The sequence below is a fragment of the Lepidothrix coronata genome, unplaced genomic scaffold, assembly GCF_001604755.1.
Source record: "Lepidothrix coronata isolate B3197 unplaced genomic scaffold, Lepidothrix_coronata-1.0 Scaffold225, whole genome shotgun sequence".
Lineage (NCBI taxonomy): Eukaryota > Metazoa > Chordata > Aves > Passeriformes > Pipridae > Lepidothrix > Lepidothrix coronata.
This window is the reverse complement of record NW_016690405.1, coordinates 63,458-81,123: the sequence shown is the minus strand read 5'-3', so window position 1 is coordinate 81,123 and position 17,666 is coordinate 63,458. Positions and strand designations below refer to the sequence as shown.

Here is a 17,666-nt window from a genome sequence, read left to right as displayed (position 1 = left end):
GTAACATGAACCAGAAATAAACACTTTCACCTTCTTCACAGAGCAAAAAGTAGCCTGGAGAAGAAGAGGTTGAAGGGTGATCTTACTGATCTCTGTAACTGCTGAAAAAAGGTTGTAATGAGGTGGGTGTAGTACCAAAAGATAGGATGAGAGGAAATGTCCTTCAGTTGCATCAGGGGAGGTTTACACTGGATATTAGGAAAAAAGGTCTCCAGTGAATGTTGTCAACCATTGGAACAGGCTGCCCAGGGAAGTGGTTGAGTCACCATCCTTGGATGTGTACATGCAGCCCTTAGGGACATGGTTTAGTGGTGGACTTGGCAGTGTTAGATTAACAGTTGGACTTGATGATATTAAGGGTCTTTTCCAACTTAAATAATTCTGTAATTCTAGGGCACAGTCTCCAGTATGATGTTTAAATTCTCTAGATCAAAATGAAAAACAAAACAAAAAATCAAAGCCAAACAAACAAAAAACCCCAAACAAAACGAAACCCAAACCAATCAAACAAAAAAAACCCCAACCAAACAAAAACCCACAAAAAAACCAACCAACCAACCAACCAACCAACCAAAACACACCAAAAAAAAAAGAAAGGAAAAAGGAATAAAATAAACTAGACATATTTTTAGTTTGTGTTTTTGACCTTAATATGGGATAAAAGCAACTACTGAAAGATTAGTATAAACATTTACCTCATGTGTGTGAAACTGTTCTTTAACAACTTCTACATCATTGGATATATCTCCTTGTGCTTGTAATGCATCTTCAGCAGAGAGAAGCCATGTGAGTACTTCTTCTAAAGCAGTTTGGTAGTTTTCAAGATCCATTTCAGATGCCATCCGCGTGGTGCTAAATGTCTTTTGTTCAACAGTTTCTGAAAACTGATCAAAACCAAACTTTTAAGTGCAATGAAAATGGCATCTGGTCAGACAGTTCTACAAAGGAAAAAATGGAACATCATTGTTTTCTATAAAAACTTCACCTGTTTATAAAACAAGCAAAGAAAATGATGTGGCTAATGTATGGAAGTATTTAGTAGTATAAAATCAGTTTACTGACCAAGATCAGTTAAGATGGAGCGAAATAAAAAAAATCATATTAAATTCATTATTATAAATCACATATTTTATGCTGGAATTCAAAATTCCTACCAAGTATTCCAAATAGTAAATAATTATACCTGTAGAGTGCAGTTATACATGTCTTTCATTAAATATTCTGCTTTTTCATTTCTACTTTACTATTTCTTATTTAACTATTTTCTCTTGGAAATGAGAGATATTTATTTTCTACAGCAGCTAGTAAAATAATATACTCAAAAAAGCAGCAAGTTACATGCTGACATTGCAGAATGGAAAACATGATATTTAAAAAACCCAAGTGCAACAAACCTTTACACTACATGCAATGCCGTGTTTGAGCAATCCACAGACACACATTTTGTGAAAACCATTCCAGGAGGTTGGAAAAGCTCAGAAAACTCATGTGAAATCATAACTTTTTAAAACCAAGCAGAAGTGCGTTACTGTTGATTTCTCTTTTCCACAAAGATCACCTTTATATTCATTCCTTAGAAGCCAGGTGACTGTTATAAGCACAGAATTCACATTTCTCTTCTACTGCTTCAAGTCAAGAGAAATCAACAAGTATTTATTGATTAGTATAATAGTAGAAGATGAGAACAGAATAGAAGCAAGAAATACATGTTTGCTACAGAAGATACCATCTGATAATTTTTTCAAAAAGTTCTGAACAAGTTCAGCTACATTGTTAGAAAATTAATTTAAAAACAAACTCTTTACAGAAAAATATGCTTATACTTTTATAAAAATGATACCAAGGCACTTAATGCTTTTATAGTTGTCAGAAATTGTCTCTACTGACAACCTTGTTCCAATAAAACACTCAAAGCAGCTTCCAAAGCCTTTCATTACAGTTTAGAACTGAAAGTCAAAGTTTATCCCTAGAACCATAAGCAAGAAGCATAATGGATGTAATCTAATCATGTAAAATAAAATTTTCAATCTTCATCTTTACGACAACTTCATTCTGAATTGTATAGCTACCTAAAACACCAGTCATAAATTTGTCAGCACTTAACATGTGAAAAACGATGTTCAGTAACTGAATCCTCCTCAGAAAAGCAGGCTTCAAAATCTGATGAACTTTATAGTTTGATTTTTTTTGCTTTTTTGTTAAAAGAAAGTACTATCTTACAGAAATATAAACAATGAAGCACAGAAAATGGTTGCCATATATTCCCACTGCACAAATGAGTATTTGAATTGTGAGTAACTCTAGATTTTAAATTTTATAAAATGTAGTAAGAAATTACACCCAACCACATCACATTTCTGCAGCAAGATAATTTTTTGCAGTATACAGTCCACTGTGGAAAGGGATAATTTGATCCCTGATTTTCACATGTATTTTTTTTTTCTTTTTATAACAATTACTGCATGGGATATACTGTAGAAAAAAAAAATGTCCTAACAGTTGAGTGAGACTACGGATATCGTGTTTGTAGAGATCTGTGATTATCTATGTTATCATTTTTTTTGAAAGTTCTTCATCTAAAAACCATTCTTTCTCTAGGTTGGACATAGAATACTGCCTCATTCCTAGGAAAAAAAAGCTGCCTAAGTATGCATACAGTTTCATTCTTGAATCAAAAGCCATTCTTAATAAAGTATTTAATGATTATGCAACACAAACTTGATTGGGTGCAGTCAAAGCAAAACATTTACTGACTAATTTACTGAATAAAAACCTGAATAAGAACACATTGTGGTGGTACATCCCTCTCTCCTCCTTGGCCTCCACTATGATCTCAGAAATGCTCCTGGGCCTTGGCCTTGAGCTTATCAGAAACCTTATCTGCTTCCAGGAATGTACATTGACTAACGAGCTTCTGTCTTTTTAAACCAACAGCCTTGGAGACTTACTTTGTTCCACTCAGATTGTTTCCTGAAAAACAACCTGAGTGGAACATTTGTATGACTGAACTTTTAAAGAAAGGTACTGACCCTAATTGTGGCCAGGATGGAAAATTACTATGACTAAAGCCAATTCTCTTGTGACCCTATAAGCAGCGGTCCTAAGTCCCTGGCTCTCCCAGACCACAGTGGGGTGCAGCCAGCAATTTCCCTCTGAGTGGGACCTCTAAGAGCCACAGAACTCTGAGAGGTTTGCTATACTTGGAGGACCACAGATGAACACCAATTGAAATGACATGAAAAATTCGGATGTTTGATGAACACTGAATCACATCTAGCTAGGAATTAGTTAGGAAGTCATCCTGCAGACTGTTTTGGAAAATGGTCAACCATTTTTGCATGTAACACAGTTCTGGTTCTTCTTAGGGACTGATGTAGAAGGAAAAAATGCTTTGGACCCATAAGTTGTCCGCTAGACTATCTTTTTTCCTTTGCTCTTGCACATGGAAGAATTATACCTAGATGAAAAGATGGGAGTTTTAATTTCTACACACTTCACCACCTTCTGCTGGGGTGTGGGGGCTGAAAGACCCCAAGGACTCTGAAGATTTAATTTAAAGTATAAGAAGTGAAAATAAAAATCCTTTGACCTTCAGAAGCTTGGAAAAAATGAAGTGTTCCTGGCAGCTGTATGAATTAATTCACAGAATTTAAACTATGATCTTGTAGCTCCTTCAAGGTAAGGAAGTGAGGGGACATAGTGTTCCTCACCTGCTATTGCATTATGTTCCTAAAGGGAGGAGAAGGATTAGTTGTGTGTTAGTAAATTCTCCAAGAAGCTTCCTTTTAATTCATAGAGACTGTTTCTGAGTTTTAGAAATTCATTGGGCAGTTTTAGAAAGTAGTTTTACAGTAAAGATTTAGGGTTTGTTCCAGCACTCTTATTTATGTTATATATTTCCTTCATTAAGAAACTGCTTGTCCCACTGAAAGATAAAGAATGTGGCTCTAGACATTTAGAGCTTTTAAACTCAGAGGCATAAAATTTTAAAGAAACATTTTTTGGTAAAGGCAAATTTAAGTTCAGAATATGTTTCTCATTTTGAAAACTCCCTTTGCGGGATTACAGCCTCGGAAAATAGCACACATAATTCACTCCCTAAATATGCCTCTTATCATGTAAGAATGACACCACTGCTTATTCTTTCGGTTCCCCCAAGCTTCTCATTACAAAATCCTATTTTATGTGTCTTTGTATTTCAAAATTATAACTGCTAAAATGTTAAATGATAAAATAATCTTTTCAATAATCAAGACTATGTTTCCTCAACAGATGACTTCAGACAGAATAGTTCAGTCATTTCTGGTAATAAAACTCGTAAGATAAATTGGTCAGGCTGCTTGTTATTATAATCTTAACTATTTCCTTGTTCTAAATGAGGCAAGCACTTTCTTTTTGTTAAGTATTTAAAAAATGCCTTTGTGAATGAATCTTAGGTTAAGAAGATTCTTTTTTTTTTTTTTTTACCTTTCATCTGAAAATCCACACAGGTTTTGCCTGAAAAAATGCAGGTTTTGCTTGCTCAGTTGAGACAAGTTAGATTTTTAGTACCTGATTTTCTCAGTGGTTACATTTGTACTGCATATGTTTCCACCTGGAGGAACTGACCTGTCCTTGTAACTGCAGTTTTGAGATGCAGCAAATTATTAGGTCATTAAAAATCAATGGAGCTTAGGCAATATATATGCTGAGAAGAAAAAAAGCCAGAGCCAGGCAGTATTGATGAAAGTACATTCATTACAAAGGAAGGAAAATGTTGGAACTATTGACAGGAAAGGGGTAAAGGAAAATGAATCTCTTCAACTACGTTATTAGCAACAGTTTGTACAAATAAAGACTGAAAGAGACAAAAAAAGAATTTATTGGCATTACAGCAAAAGTTTGCACCTTGGGATGTGGAGTGTAGCAGTTGCCTTAAGACAGATGAAAGCCAGTGAAGAAAACTGGAATAAATTGGCTTGGGAAAGAGACTAAGACTGAGAACTGCAAGGACAGGTAAAATAGTACAAAGACTTAAGGGACAGGAATCAAGGCTGCCTATAATGATCAAAAATTTTCTAAGAATTTAAAACTGTTTCATTTTGCATACATGGTAAGTCAGTGATTCACAAAAAGATTTTCTACTTAGCTTGCTTTCTTCAATGCACCTGTACTTGGAAAAATATCAAAGCAGGTTTTGGTTAGTAGCTGATTGATAAAAAGTGTATCAAAACATACTGCTTTTATAAAGTCTCCGGGGAAAATTTTCAGCCTATGTTTATTTAAGGGTTTCAATTATATCGAGGTTTTTGCTCTGAATTTAAAATGTACTGCTGTTTCTGGCATTGCTGATGACAGGAGACACTTACCTCTCTAAGGAAGGCACTTCTTATTCAAGCAATTAAGAATCATGGCTCCAGACAGTAATATGACTTGATGTGGATGTGTAAATCAACTGTCTATGACTGAATGAAATTACTTTCATCGTACACCTACAACAAAATTATGATTTCTTCCTGTTGAAATGGCTGGTCTACCAACCATTCTTCAAACCTTCCCTTTTGTGATGCAAGACCAAGGGACACTTTAAGGGGACGCATATTTCAGGTGCTGTCATGTCATGCAGTAGACTGAGATCATTTGGGCTCTACATAATAAAAAAATAAGGGTACTCTCCACATAAAGAAAGGTGAAGTTTTCACCCCAGGATAAGTTTTCAGTATTAAACAATGACTCTTCACAGAACTCTCCAGTAGTAAACAGTAACAGGGTCCTAATGAAAGTCTATCACAGGTCAAGAAGCCTTGTTTTATGCTGTCACATACACGAAAAAATGGAAAAGTTAATTTTAGCCACTGATGATCAGACTAGCGCAAAATTTCGATTGTGATCGCAATTTCAGTAGCATGAGAAATACTCAAGATGGGATAGAAAATGGTCACATTTATTTAATTTTAATTTTTAAAATGCAAATTTTAAATGTAATAAGGCTTAAGTAACACCCATTTTGAAGTAGACTGCTCTGACAAGGACATTTTAAAGGTCTTTAATATCCCTTCTTACCCAAACCGTTCTATGAAATTTTCTGTTCTAAACTGTATTCTAAAAATCTTCATGAGCAGAAAAACTATTAAGTCTATGAACAGAAAAAATGAATAGAGACTGTTGAATTATGTCTTAGCTAAAAGAAATGCAAAAGGATTATGCAAAAACATACTAAACTATTTCTTTAGCATGTCATACAGGAGATTGAGACAAAAATATAGACTGTACTCCCTTTCTCTCTGATGACACACAAATCAAGAAACAAACATCAAAGGGTAGCCTGCTAAAATACGAACAGAGATTTTAAGATTAAGATTACAGAAATGCAGGCCAAGAGTAAAAACTGAAACCTCTTCCCCAAAAATCAAGGGTTTTTTTTTTTCATTTTCATATGTACTTGACTGTGAATTCTACAGCCTTATAGTTAAAAAAAAAAACTATGAAAATGTGTATATATGGTTCCATCATTCTGGAAGAAAAAGTAGCCTTCTCTTTTTAGCATCCTGTTCAGTTGTTGCTATCTCTTCCTTTTCTTTTTTTTTCTTTTTTTTTTTTTATTCTCTCTCTTCTGCCACTGCTGTCAGCAAAATCTTGTTATCCCATAGCATAAAAGACCCTCTAGCCGTCTCAATAAGAACTTTAACTCCAAAACTCTTTTTATGTATTCCACACAATACAATATCAAAGTGCCTTCAAAAGCACCAACAGCAAGAGCATTTAACTATAATAAGATATATCTACACTATGAGTTTTTCTTTTGAGAAATAAAGACTCTGGGACAAGGGCCAATTAGTGGACGTATTAATCAGTTTCTGTGAAGTTGAGGTTGAGGTCCTGAAGATTTCAGAGTATTCAACATGATGTGCTATTAGAGTTAGAAGGAATTATTAAAAAGTGATTTTGCAAAGTCATCTAAAATCCTTAATAGTGAAATTTGTTTGAATAGGCTGAATATCCCATTCATGGTTCTTATGTGATTTATCCATATTATATTTAATCTTTTCCTAAATGTATTTTAGCTTCTATTAAAGAGGCTCTCCTTCTTCAATGGAAGCCATGACGATGAATACATTTCCAATTTAAAATTAAAAACTAACCAAAAGGCTGTTGCAGAAAAGGTTCAGGCAATTTAATGTTGTTTTTTTTTTTCTTTTCAAATTCTGTAGCGTGACTACCTTGCTTGTAGCTACATGCTCTGAATAATAAATCAAAAGCTGTGAATCAGTCAAAATGATAAACAGTCATCTCATAATAGGGTTTTCCTCCTCTTCTGATCGCAGAGTCTCAGGTTTATAAATTGGATAATAATAATAATGGCCAGTCTTCGCGAGCGAAGATTTGGGAAAGGTCATTAACCCTTCGAGCCTGCGCAGTGGATTTTTTAGGTGAGACACAGCGTGCGCTGAACTGAGCCCACCCTTTAATCCTGAGGTTCATCTGCCGGGGCTGAGCAAGCTTGGACAGTGGCAGTGAGGTCCTCAGGACGTAGGTTTGTTTAGAGTGACCTTCTCTTAGATGGATTGCCTCACAGGGCTAACGAGCTCCATCTGCCCGGGGGGCTGGGAATCGAACCCGGGTCACAGCGGTGAGAGTCCTGCACCCTAACCACTAGACCACCAGAGAAATATAAAAATATTTCCAAATGATAATAAGAGCAGGAACTACCAAGAAGTACTTCTGAACACACTGAAAATTATATAGAAAGCTTTCCTGTATGTTCACAGAGAGGAGTAACTTGATGGAAGAACAGGATAAGAATCCAGTGAGGACTTTTAAACATAAAGATGCAGTTTCCGGCTCAGGAAATTTCTGAGCCACAAATCGGTGGAGGCTGAGTAAGTGAGAATACACAGATGTACTCAGATACAAGTACTAATGAGGTACATATCAAAACATACTTAAAGAACAGTGACTTACAAGTTTCTAAAGTCTCATTACAGAGACAATATACAACTGATGTGTAACTTTGTAGCTGCTAAATTCTTAACAGACACTAGTAATTCTAAAATTGTCAGTTTAAAATATACATTATAAATATACTCTTTTGTAGCCATATTCTTCCCTACCACTACTCTTTCTTTCTCAACAGTTGTTATTCATCTTTCTCTTTTCCCCTTTCCAGTTGAGATTTAGCAAAAAAAGAAATTTCTTACTTCTGGAATTGGAGACATGTTTAGGTTTACTTATTTATCCACAGTACATTCTCCTAGAACTATTTTTGCTCTTCAAATGAGTATCAGAATGTTGAAAAAGAATCTGTAAATATTTTATCAGATACTTTTGCCTGACATTGCTTATGTGGCAGAAAAGAATTGCAGGCGCTTTACAGGTGAAATTCTGCCAAGCAATATTATCCTTCCCCGTATCCTGTAGACATGTACTCATATTTTCTAAAATATAACACATGACTATAAACTGTAGCTATTAAATTGCATATCCATTGCAGTAGCCATCATGCACATTCAAAGAAAAAAAAAAAAAGCCAGAAAAAAGGTTAAACAGTGAAAGGCAATGGTAAAACTGGGAAAATTAGGAGGCTAAACATGAATGAATTGTTAAAATTTAGTTTAAAAGCCATCAATGCAGCAGAAAGTGACTTTGAGACTGAATTTAAAAGAGAAAGGAGAGACAGGAAAACACTAGAAGGAGCAAGACATGGCATGGCATAACAGAGAAAGTATTTACTTGGTGACATAGAGAAGATACAAGATCATTGTGATTAAGAATGTGAATAAAAATAAAAGAAGTCAGAGAAATAACCAAGTGAATTTTTAAGACCACAGATATTGGACAGAAACTGTATATATTCTGAAAAGGAACAGTCAATTATAAACAGACTAGAGAACATTTTTAGAAAGGTTATCATACTGAACAATGCTAATGACACAGAGGGGCTGCAGTAACATACAGCACATACTGTGCTGAGGAATTAATTTCTTATTCATTTTGCAGTGTAATTCAAGCGGGAAAACGTATGCAACCATGTAGACATTTATTGCTATCACACCTCAATACCTTTTAAAATTAACACAATGTTGTAGAACCTCTATTTTTGGATGTTACTTTCAAATTCAAACTCAACAATCAGGAATTACAAAACCAATCCTGATTACAGGAACATTGTATTTCCCCGAAAATACAAAAAGAAAAAAACCCCAAGCTCTTTTCCTTAGTCGATATAAAAAGTGAAAATCAAAATTAATCACAAAACTGTTAATCTCTTTTTATATGTATAACACCTCAACAATGAAGCTCACTTGTTAAGTGTACGAAACAGGTTATGCCGAACAGAAAAACACCTCACACGAATTACAAAGCAGCACAGGATGCACACAGGAAACAGGCCATCTCTCTAAATCCCATAACAGAATGTCAATTTATTTTTCATCCCATCCTCCCCTTGTCTCACTGATAGTCTCTGCATCTGAAGCTGCTGCTCTCTCTATGTGATGCCCCTGACACAATCAATGTTTGCATGATGTTTTTCTTATTTTTTATAGAAATCTTTAGAGCTTCTTATCTCTGCCCTCTCTCACTATCTTGCTTCCCCCCCCCCTTCCTTTTCTGGTTTATATTTTTTGTTTGCTTCTGACAGACAATAATATTATTTTTAAAATCCCTTTGTTAATGCTCCAGAAGCAAAGTATCAGAACACAAAATGAAGACAAATCAATATTAGATTTGGTTTATTTGTGCAAAAAAAAGATAGAATTGAAACTCAGATGTGTTCTCCATTGAACAAAGTACAAGAAAAAAAATATTTCAAACTAACAGACAGATCTTCTCTCAAAAAGAAAGTTAGGAAAATGCTTTATATACTTCTAGAGTGAAGAAATATCAACCTTTGTATGTAAGAATTGGCAATTCAGAAGCTGACACAAGCAATATACTGGACTAACAGTTCATAAGTCAACTGTCATTTTTTTCAAATGAAGATAAAAAGTACTTTTGGTAGAAGGTGCAAATATTGTAACATTAGGTAGGATGCTAAATACCAAAGAGAAACAAAGCTGAAAGATTATAGGAGAAATAAAGAAGGTAGAAAAATATAAACCTGGAAGACTGTCTATATAAATATCAAACAAGAAACTTGGATATCATATTTTCACCTTGATTTTCTCTAAACACACATGCCAATTCTATATATACTAGTGGGAGGTATGCTTTAAAGTTAAACCAGTCTCTTGAACAATGACATACAAAATAAGATCTTTATTCTTTTCTTATTTGTGCTTGGGAAGTAAAAAAACTTTATTTAAAAATACTTTCCAAATAACTTGCAAAACACTTAGCAGAAGTAATTCCATAAGAGAGTGCTACTGTATTCTATTAATAACTTTGATTTTTAAGCAAAGTTCCATTTTGTACCCCTTTAAAATATATGTCTGTCTTTTCAAATTTGATGCCTCACTACATCATCCAGAGTTTATTTAAACTACTGTTTCTGTAATGACATCGGTATGGGGTAACTAAAATTTCCTTTTTCATTTTTAAGAATTATTTATTCCATCAAAAAACATATATTATTTCTTTACTACAGCTAAATTAAGTTCTAAAAAAAACCCAAACCAAAACAAAAAAAACTTTCTATCTAAACACCATATTGTTCCATACAGTTTTTTCTGGTTTTGAAGTTCTTGCTTTACTGTTGTATTATGCTTTCAGGGCTAGAATTTCTGAAGAAAGTTTGAACACCTAAAAAATCGTTTGCTACCTTCCATTCTAAATGTATTGTTCTTTTAAAAGGTATTATTCCTTCCCACCTCTTCCCTTAGCTCACTGATCACCACAGGCTAACACACCTGTATTAATAATATTAGATAAATATTAAATATTAAAATATTAACAATAATATTAGAATACTTGTAAATCTCAGAAACCTATAAAGCAAAATTCCTTAATACTATTGTACATAGAGACAGAAGCCTTTGCTGCATGAAATGAACATGGAAAATCTGTGAATACTTTCTTCAGTATACTTCTATCTGAAGTCTGCACCTGCACACCAAAACCACAAAGTGCATGTGGCAGCATCTTACACTGTGTCATCTACACAAACATTACAATGCAGCTTCTATTGCATCAAAATCAATGTGAGAAAGAAAGAAACCAGGACTTTCATGATCAGCAGAGATAAGCAATGTGTCCTTTTCAAAGGTCACTACTTCAGGTAAACATGCAGACCTGCCTGCTGTACAAATCTGAGCTAACAAACCATTCATGGCATTTCCTACAGACCTACAACTCTAGTTTGATCCTGCAAAATATCAACTCAAATACAGGAGGAAAAAATGGTTATCCATTTTCCCACAGTGTAATCATTTGGGCAAAAGGACATTCAGAAAACAGAACCTCCCACTGACTTGAGCAATTAACTGTTCATTCACTTCTCCAAGTCCAACTTTTGCATTTTCAACATAGGACCATTTGTCGTGCACCAGAAATATTTCAGATTTTACCATGAAGAGTTTTATACGCAATTGAGGGCACAAAGGTTTTCTCCACAGAAGCCTTAATGTTTTCTGATAGAGTAAAACATGAAGCTCTTTCCTCAAAGTTACAGCTACAGGTATTTCAAGGGCACAATGCATATCCTACCCCCATTTTTTAAGCTATCTTAATTAAAAACACTCTTCAGTTTTACTTTAGCCAAATAGAATTCAACCACAGGATGGCGTAAAGTAAGACAGAAAATGTGGTTGAATTATACAAAGTAGAGCAATTAACACTCATCAGAAGTAACAAAATATGTTGCTGCTGCTACATTATTTTTAAAACTAGTTTTAAATTTTTTACATTAATTTATTTATTATTTTTACATTATTTTTAATTAATTTTACATTAATTTTTTACATTAGTTTTAAAATAATGTTATCTAAAACTATGAAGCAAAATTGTATCATACTATTGAGAAGTTCACCTGATATACATAGATGAGTAAAAATCTAATAATACTGCTATTTAGAATTATGCCATAATTTTATCTCTGGACAAACGCTTTAAATTGCATTTGTGTGGTAAATTGTCCTGTTGATTTGACAGTTTTCCAAAAGATATGAGTTCAGTCTTTATTTCTTCTGTATTTCAAAGGTTTTACTGGGTGTAATGAAAGAGTGCAAATAATTAATTGCTTGCTTTCTCAGTCTCAGACTAAATTCACTTTTCCTGTGTGCATAAACTGAAAGGCCTTTCCTAAGGGTTTGAAATAGGGATGCATAATGACTTCAAATTGTACCCTCAAGTTCTTTCCATTTCAGTTCTGAAATCAGGAAAAAATGAACACTAGTCTGTCTACCAGTAAGGATTTTCATTAACATTGTCTCCTACATTTCATCTAGCTCTTCCTTGCATCAAATCCACTGCTGGTACAAGCAATTCTACAACTCTAGAGGAGGAGGGAGATTAAATCTGTTAATTAACATATTATGGATATAAAAACCTGTTTCCAGTATATGAGTACATGTCCTTATTTGCTGTATCTAGTTCCATTTTTAACATACCATACACATAAAGTATGTTCAAGAGACTCAGTGGCAAAAAACAACTTAAAAGAATACTTTTAAATGTTATGTCTCCTTTATATCTTATTGTATTCCTTGATAATTATTTCAAACCCATAGAAAATGGGTTTCTTTTCAAAACAAGAGAGGAAAAAAGACTTGAAACTTCAAAATTCAATTATTTTTTTTTTAAAGATGAATGCTCTCACTCATATTAACAAGGTGTTGAATTTAGCAGTAACAGATTTATACCACAGGTTAGAACTTGTATAACAGACTTAACAAAAAAAGAAGCAGTTATATCACAGCTCAGCTATGAAATTATGAATCTCTTGCTAAGTGTGCTTTTCAAAAAAAAATATAGGTGAAACTTAAAATAACACTGAAGCTAGTTAAAAGCACCTAAAAATAAACTATAGGTAAAAAATAATCAGGGTATAAATGTGTTATTCAAAGTACGTACAGTTCTCTGTTCAAAAATACATTCACCAATAATGTAATCAGGAAATGACTGGTACAACATTTCCATGTTTCTAATAGTTAAAAAGAAAAAAAAAACAACCAAGTCCTCTCCACTTTAAAAGTAATGCAAATCAAGTTCACCTACTAAAAAGTGGTTTTGTTCTTAGATATTTCCAACCTATAGGTACACTTGTGATTATTATATTATTAATTTATTCAGAGTTATTAAATTCCATCTGAATATACAGCATATGAAAATATATTTTATCTAGGAATTTATACTTTGTGAATAACATATTACCCTTCCTTATCAGTCAGCAATGAACACTATTAATTCATATAGGATGCACTACATTGCATTTCTAGCGTTCCTTTGTTTAAACACAATTATATTTTAAGTAAGAAATGTTAGTTGAAAAAGTCTTACATAAAAAATAAAAGATTCTCTCATATGTGTTTTTATAAGGTCAATTAAAAGGGAAAGTTAAAAGGGGATGGAAAGGTCAGCAAGTAACTCGTTTTTATGTCAAACTAAAGACTTGTCATTACCTATTGGAGATGGAAAAAAACCCACTCCATTAGTGATTGTGAACAGGGAGCAGATAAGTTTCACTTCTGAGCTCCAGGCGTGATTCTGAAATTTCACTTCTGAGCTCCATGACTGATTCTTCCTACTTGCCAGCTACCAGCCCTTCTAAGTTTTGCTAACAAATGCTCTAGACAAAAGGAGTATGCTCTGAATCCTCCCATTATTGAAGAGGCGTAAGACAGAAGCACTGATTATGAGGCTGATCATGAGTTGTGCTTCTGCCCAGACTGTTTAGGCAGGGACAACATGGTTATGCAAAGAAGACCTACTGATGAAAAGAGACATTCTGAAAAGAAAAATACCTGCCAGGAAAGAGAATAGGATTTGGAAATAAGATTGAAAAGATGCTGCCTAGAAGAAAGATCCTGGAAGTGAGAGGAGACCCTGTAGATCAGAGAATCATAAAATATCTCCAGTTGGAAGGGGCCTACAAGGATCGAGTCCATCTCCCTGCTCCTCACAGGACTACCTAAAACTAGATCATGACTAAGAGCAAATTCCAGACCCTCCTTGAACTCTTATAGTCTTGGTACTATGCTACTTCACTGGGGAACCTGTTTCATTCACTGACCATCCTCTCAGTGAAGAACCTTTCTTTAATGTCCAGTCTGAACTTCCCCTGAGACAGTTCCATTGTATTTCCTCATGACCTGTTGCCAGTCAACAGAGATATGTGGAGACAAGTAGCAGGGGATACCTAGGGATCTTGGCCAGGCATGTCCAACACCTCTAAATGCAGGCAGTGACACAGCTCAAGCTGATACAACTTTCTGCCTGGCCTACCTGGACCAGCAGCAACCTCTGCCTGGGTAACTGGAGAGGGGAAAGTTGAGACCTCAAGGGCTTAGCTATGGAGAGAACCAAATGAGTCAGTGTGTGAATAAACAAGGGGACTAAAAGCTATGATCTCACTGGATTCTTAAATATCAGGATCCAGATTCACTATGGGTTGTCACTAACCCATGAGACTACTAATATTTTTTACAACAAAAGCTCTTGAAAAACGAGTCTACAGTATACATTCAAATAAAAAAAATCCCTCAAAACTTAGTTAGAACTGCTGCTGGAGTCTATACACAAAGCAGTGACAGGAAACAACTGGCGTGCTGACAACCCTGCAGGCTTGGAGAAGAAGCCATCAATTTGCTAGACTGTTATTGAAAATATGAAATACACTTGAAACTGCTTCATCATTTTGCAAACTGTTCCTTGAAGACATGGCATTCAGGGGAGCTCCCTAAGAAATCCAGAAGACTTGCACTTAGCTTCATTTTTCCACTTCTTCATTTCCTTGTTTTGTCCTCTGTAACAGTTTTTGCTATTTTATTATGGTTAGTCTAAATCTTAGGGATTTTACTTAGCTCTGTAGAAACAGTTTCTAGCTTTCTGAATGGAACAAGTTTCTATTTAAATGAGAACACCTAAGCTAACAGTTAGGATTATACTTGTTGTCCAAATTATATCCTTCATGACCTTGTGATTAAATGTGCAGATAATTCAGTATTTCTGAAGTTTCCTTACTTCTACTTTAAATTATTCCACAAATCCCCCCAGTGCTGGCAATGGGATATTTTCTGTGATGAATACCTTACATTAGAAACACTACCAAGAAGTTAAACTAAATTTCTGTCTGGTTGTACTTTATGAGAGCTGTCTTCCGATGCCTCTCCAAAGAGCACTTTACCACAAGGCAATCAGGACATATTCGGATCACAGCCTCTAGGTAAAAGAAAGGTCTGGTTTAGTTCAAAGGAAAGCAATACAGCAATTCTATGATGCTGTACCACTGAAGTGTTTGGCACAGATGAACCCTGAAGGGTCTCAGAGAGGAGGTCTTGCAACACTTTTAAAGAAGTTAAATTGCCAGCAGAAGACCAAGAGCGTGGCAAATTAAGGGTCTAGAAAACCCAAAATCGAAAGAGCAAGACTGCCAGAAGGATCCTGTGTTGTGTGAATAAGTTCAGTTTAATTTTGTAATGGGTTTTTAGTGACTTTCCAAGTTAACTACTATAGTTATGTACATGGGAAAGACTGGTACAGCAACTTTGTAAAATCCATATTAAAAACCTCAGAGAAAATGAGCAAAAATGCATTACAATACTTCTGTAAAACAACAGTAATGACTGGAGGATTAGGAAATTCCCACAAACTAATGACGAGGGTGAGGCCTGAGGTGAAGCCTTTAATTCTTAAGTCCCAAATCAAATCATCATGTGCCAGTGAACACTGTCCTCATTTACCACTGGTGCATCTCAATTTATTTCAATTCAAATATACTGAAGTTTGTCACTTTAAATGTTAAGAATAATTCTGCACACAAGCTCTGTATTTCATATAACAGAATGTAGAATACATAACTCCTGTCAAAAGAACAAAAATCTACAATGATAGAGATGAATGGGCTTGATTTTGAAGAATTGATAATTTAAGGCAGCCAGACTCACATTTGACCTTTTAGACAGGCTTGTCAAAAGCTTATTTACAGAAGTACCAGTCTCAAAATATACATAGACTTTGTTCATCCCAATTTTTTTCATCGCTTACATTTTCAGCACTGTTTTCCCAACAGGGTACCCTCATTCAATTTGCAGGCAACATCAAGTTGGGTGGGAGTGTTGATCTGCTGGAGGGTAGGAAGGTTCTGCAGAGAGATCTTGAGAGCCTGAATTGGTGGGCCAAGGCCAATTGTATGAGGTTCAAGAAGGTAAAGTGCCGAGTTCTGTACTTGGGTCACACCAACCCCAGGCAAGCCTCCAGGCTTGGGGCAGAAGCACTGGAAAGCTGCCCAGCTAAAAAGGGCCTGGAGGCGCTGTTGGACAGCTGGTTGAACAGGACCAAATGTGTGTGCGGGTGGCCAAGAGGGCCAATGGCATTCTGGCTTGTGTTAGAAATACTGTGACCAGTAGGACCAAGGAAGTGATTGTCTCCTTGTACTTGGCACTGCTGAGGCCACAAATCAAATCCTGTGTTCTGTTTTGGGGCCTTCACTACCAGAAAGACATGGAGGTGCTGGAGCGTGTCCAGAGAAGGGCAACAGAGCTGGTGAAGGGTCTGGAGCACAAGTCTATGACAAGCAGCTGAAGGAGCTGGAGGGGGGTTTAGCCTGGAGACAAAGAAGCTGAAGGGAGACCTTATTTCTCTCTACAACTACTTGAAGAGAGGTTGTACCAAAGTGGGGGTCAGTCTCTTCTCCCAAGTGATAGAAAAAGAGGAAATGGCCTCAAGTTGTGCCAGGGGAGGTTCAGAGTAGATATTGGGAAAAAAATTGTCACTGAAAGGGTTATCAAGCACTGGAACAGTCTGCCCAGGGAAGTAAGTGGTGGAGTCACCATCCCTGAAGGAATCTTGGCAGCATTAGGGTAAGTTGGACTCAACGTTCTTAAGTGTCTTTTCCAAACTAAATGATTCTATGATTCTATATCATAAAAAGTTTCTTTTCTAGGTACTTCAGTGTTTTACAATGTTATTTTTTTTCTTGAATTCATTTAAGGCTGTATGCTTTATGTCCTATGGAGGTAGCACATAGCAAGTAAAAAATGAAGCAGTGAGATAAGAGTTTTGCCTGGGATCAATATAAGGAACTGCTCTAATAAAACAAAATAGAAAGTAAACCCAGTACTCTTTTTGGTCAGGTGTTCAATGAGATGAATCATTAAAACAAAACCCAATGCTTTCATAAATAGAAAACAGAAGTGAAAGGCTAATTTTAAATGAGGATTTTGAAATGTCCCAGAAAATTAACTTGAAGATTCTTTTCTTCTAAATGAAGTCAGACAGACTGTCTTATTACAGAGAGTGCACACAAGAAAAAATACAGAGCTGGAAAGCCAGGCAAGCCTTCTGTAATTGCTAAACAGTAACTGCCATCTGAAACATGTCAACAGAAACATTTTCTGTTGGGCCTTAATTAATGTTAATACAGGGAATTCAAGGATTCAGATTTGAGAAGTGGATTCCTATACCAGGATCTGCATGAGTTTATGAGCACTCTTTAAGTAAAAAGTTAATATCTGTTACAGCTGTAGCACAATAGGGCCCAGTTCTGGTTAGGTCTTCAGATTCTGCCAAATTGGTAGATTTTTAAAATTATG

At 35.3% G+C, this 17,666-nt stretch overlaps 1 protein-coding gene across 11 annotated transcripts in view; it reads right to left on the bottom strand.

Moving 5' to 3' along the window:
- Nucleotides 1-17,666, bottom strand: part of DMD (dystrophin) — a 799,860-nt gene that overhangs the window by 720,922 nt on the left and 61,272 nt on the right. For all 11 annotated transcript variants that reach the window (XM_017833948.1, XM_017833947.1, XM_017833942.1 and 8 more), the window contains one exon: nucleotides 696-884. In XM_017833948.1, the coding sequence (XP_017689437.1) occupies nucleotides 696-884 (189 nt within the window). The remainder of the gene's footprint in view (nucleotides 1-695; nucleotides 885-17,666) is intronic.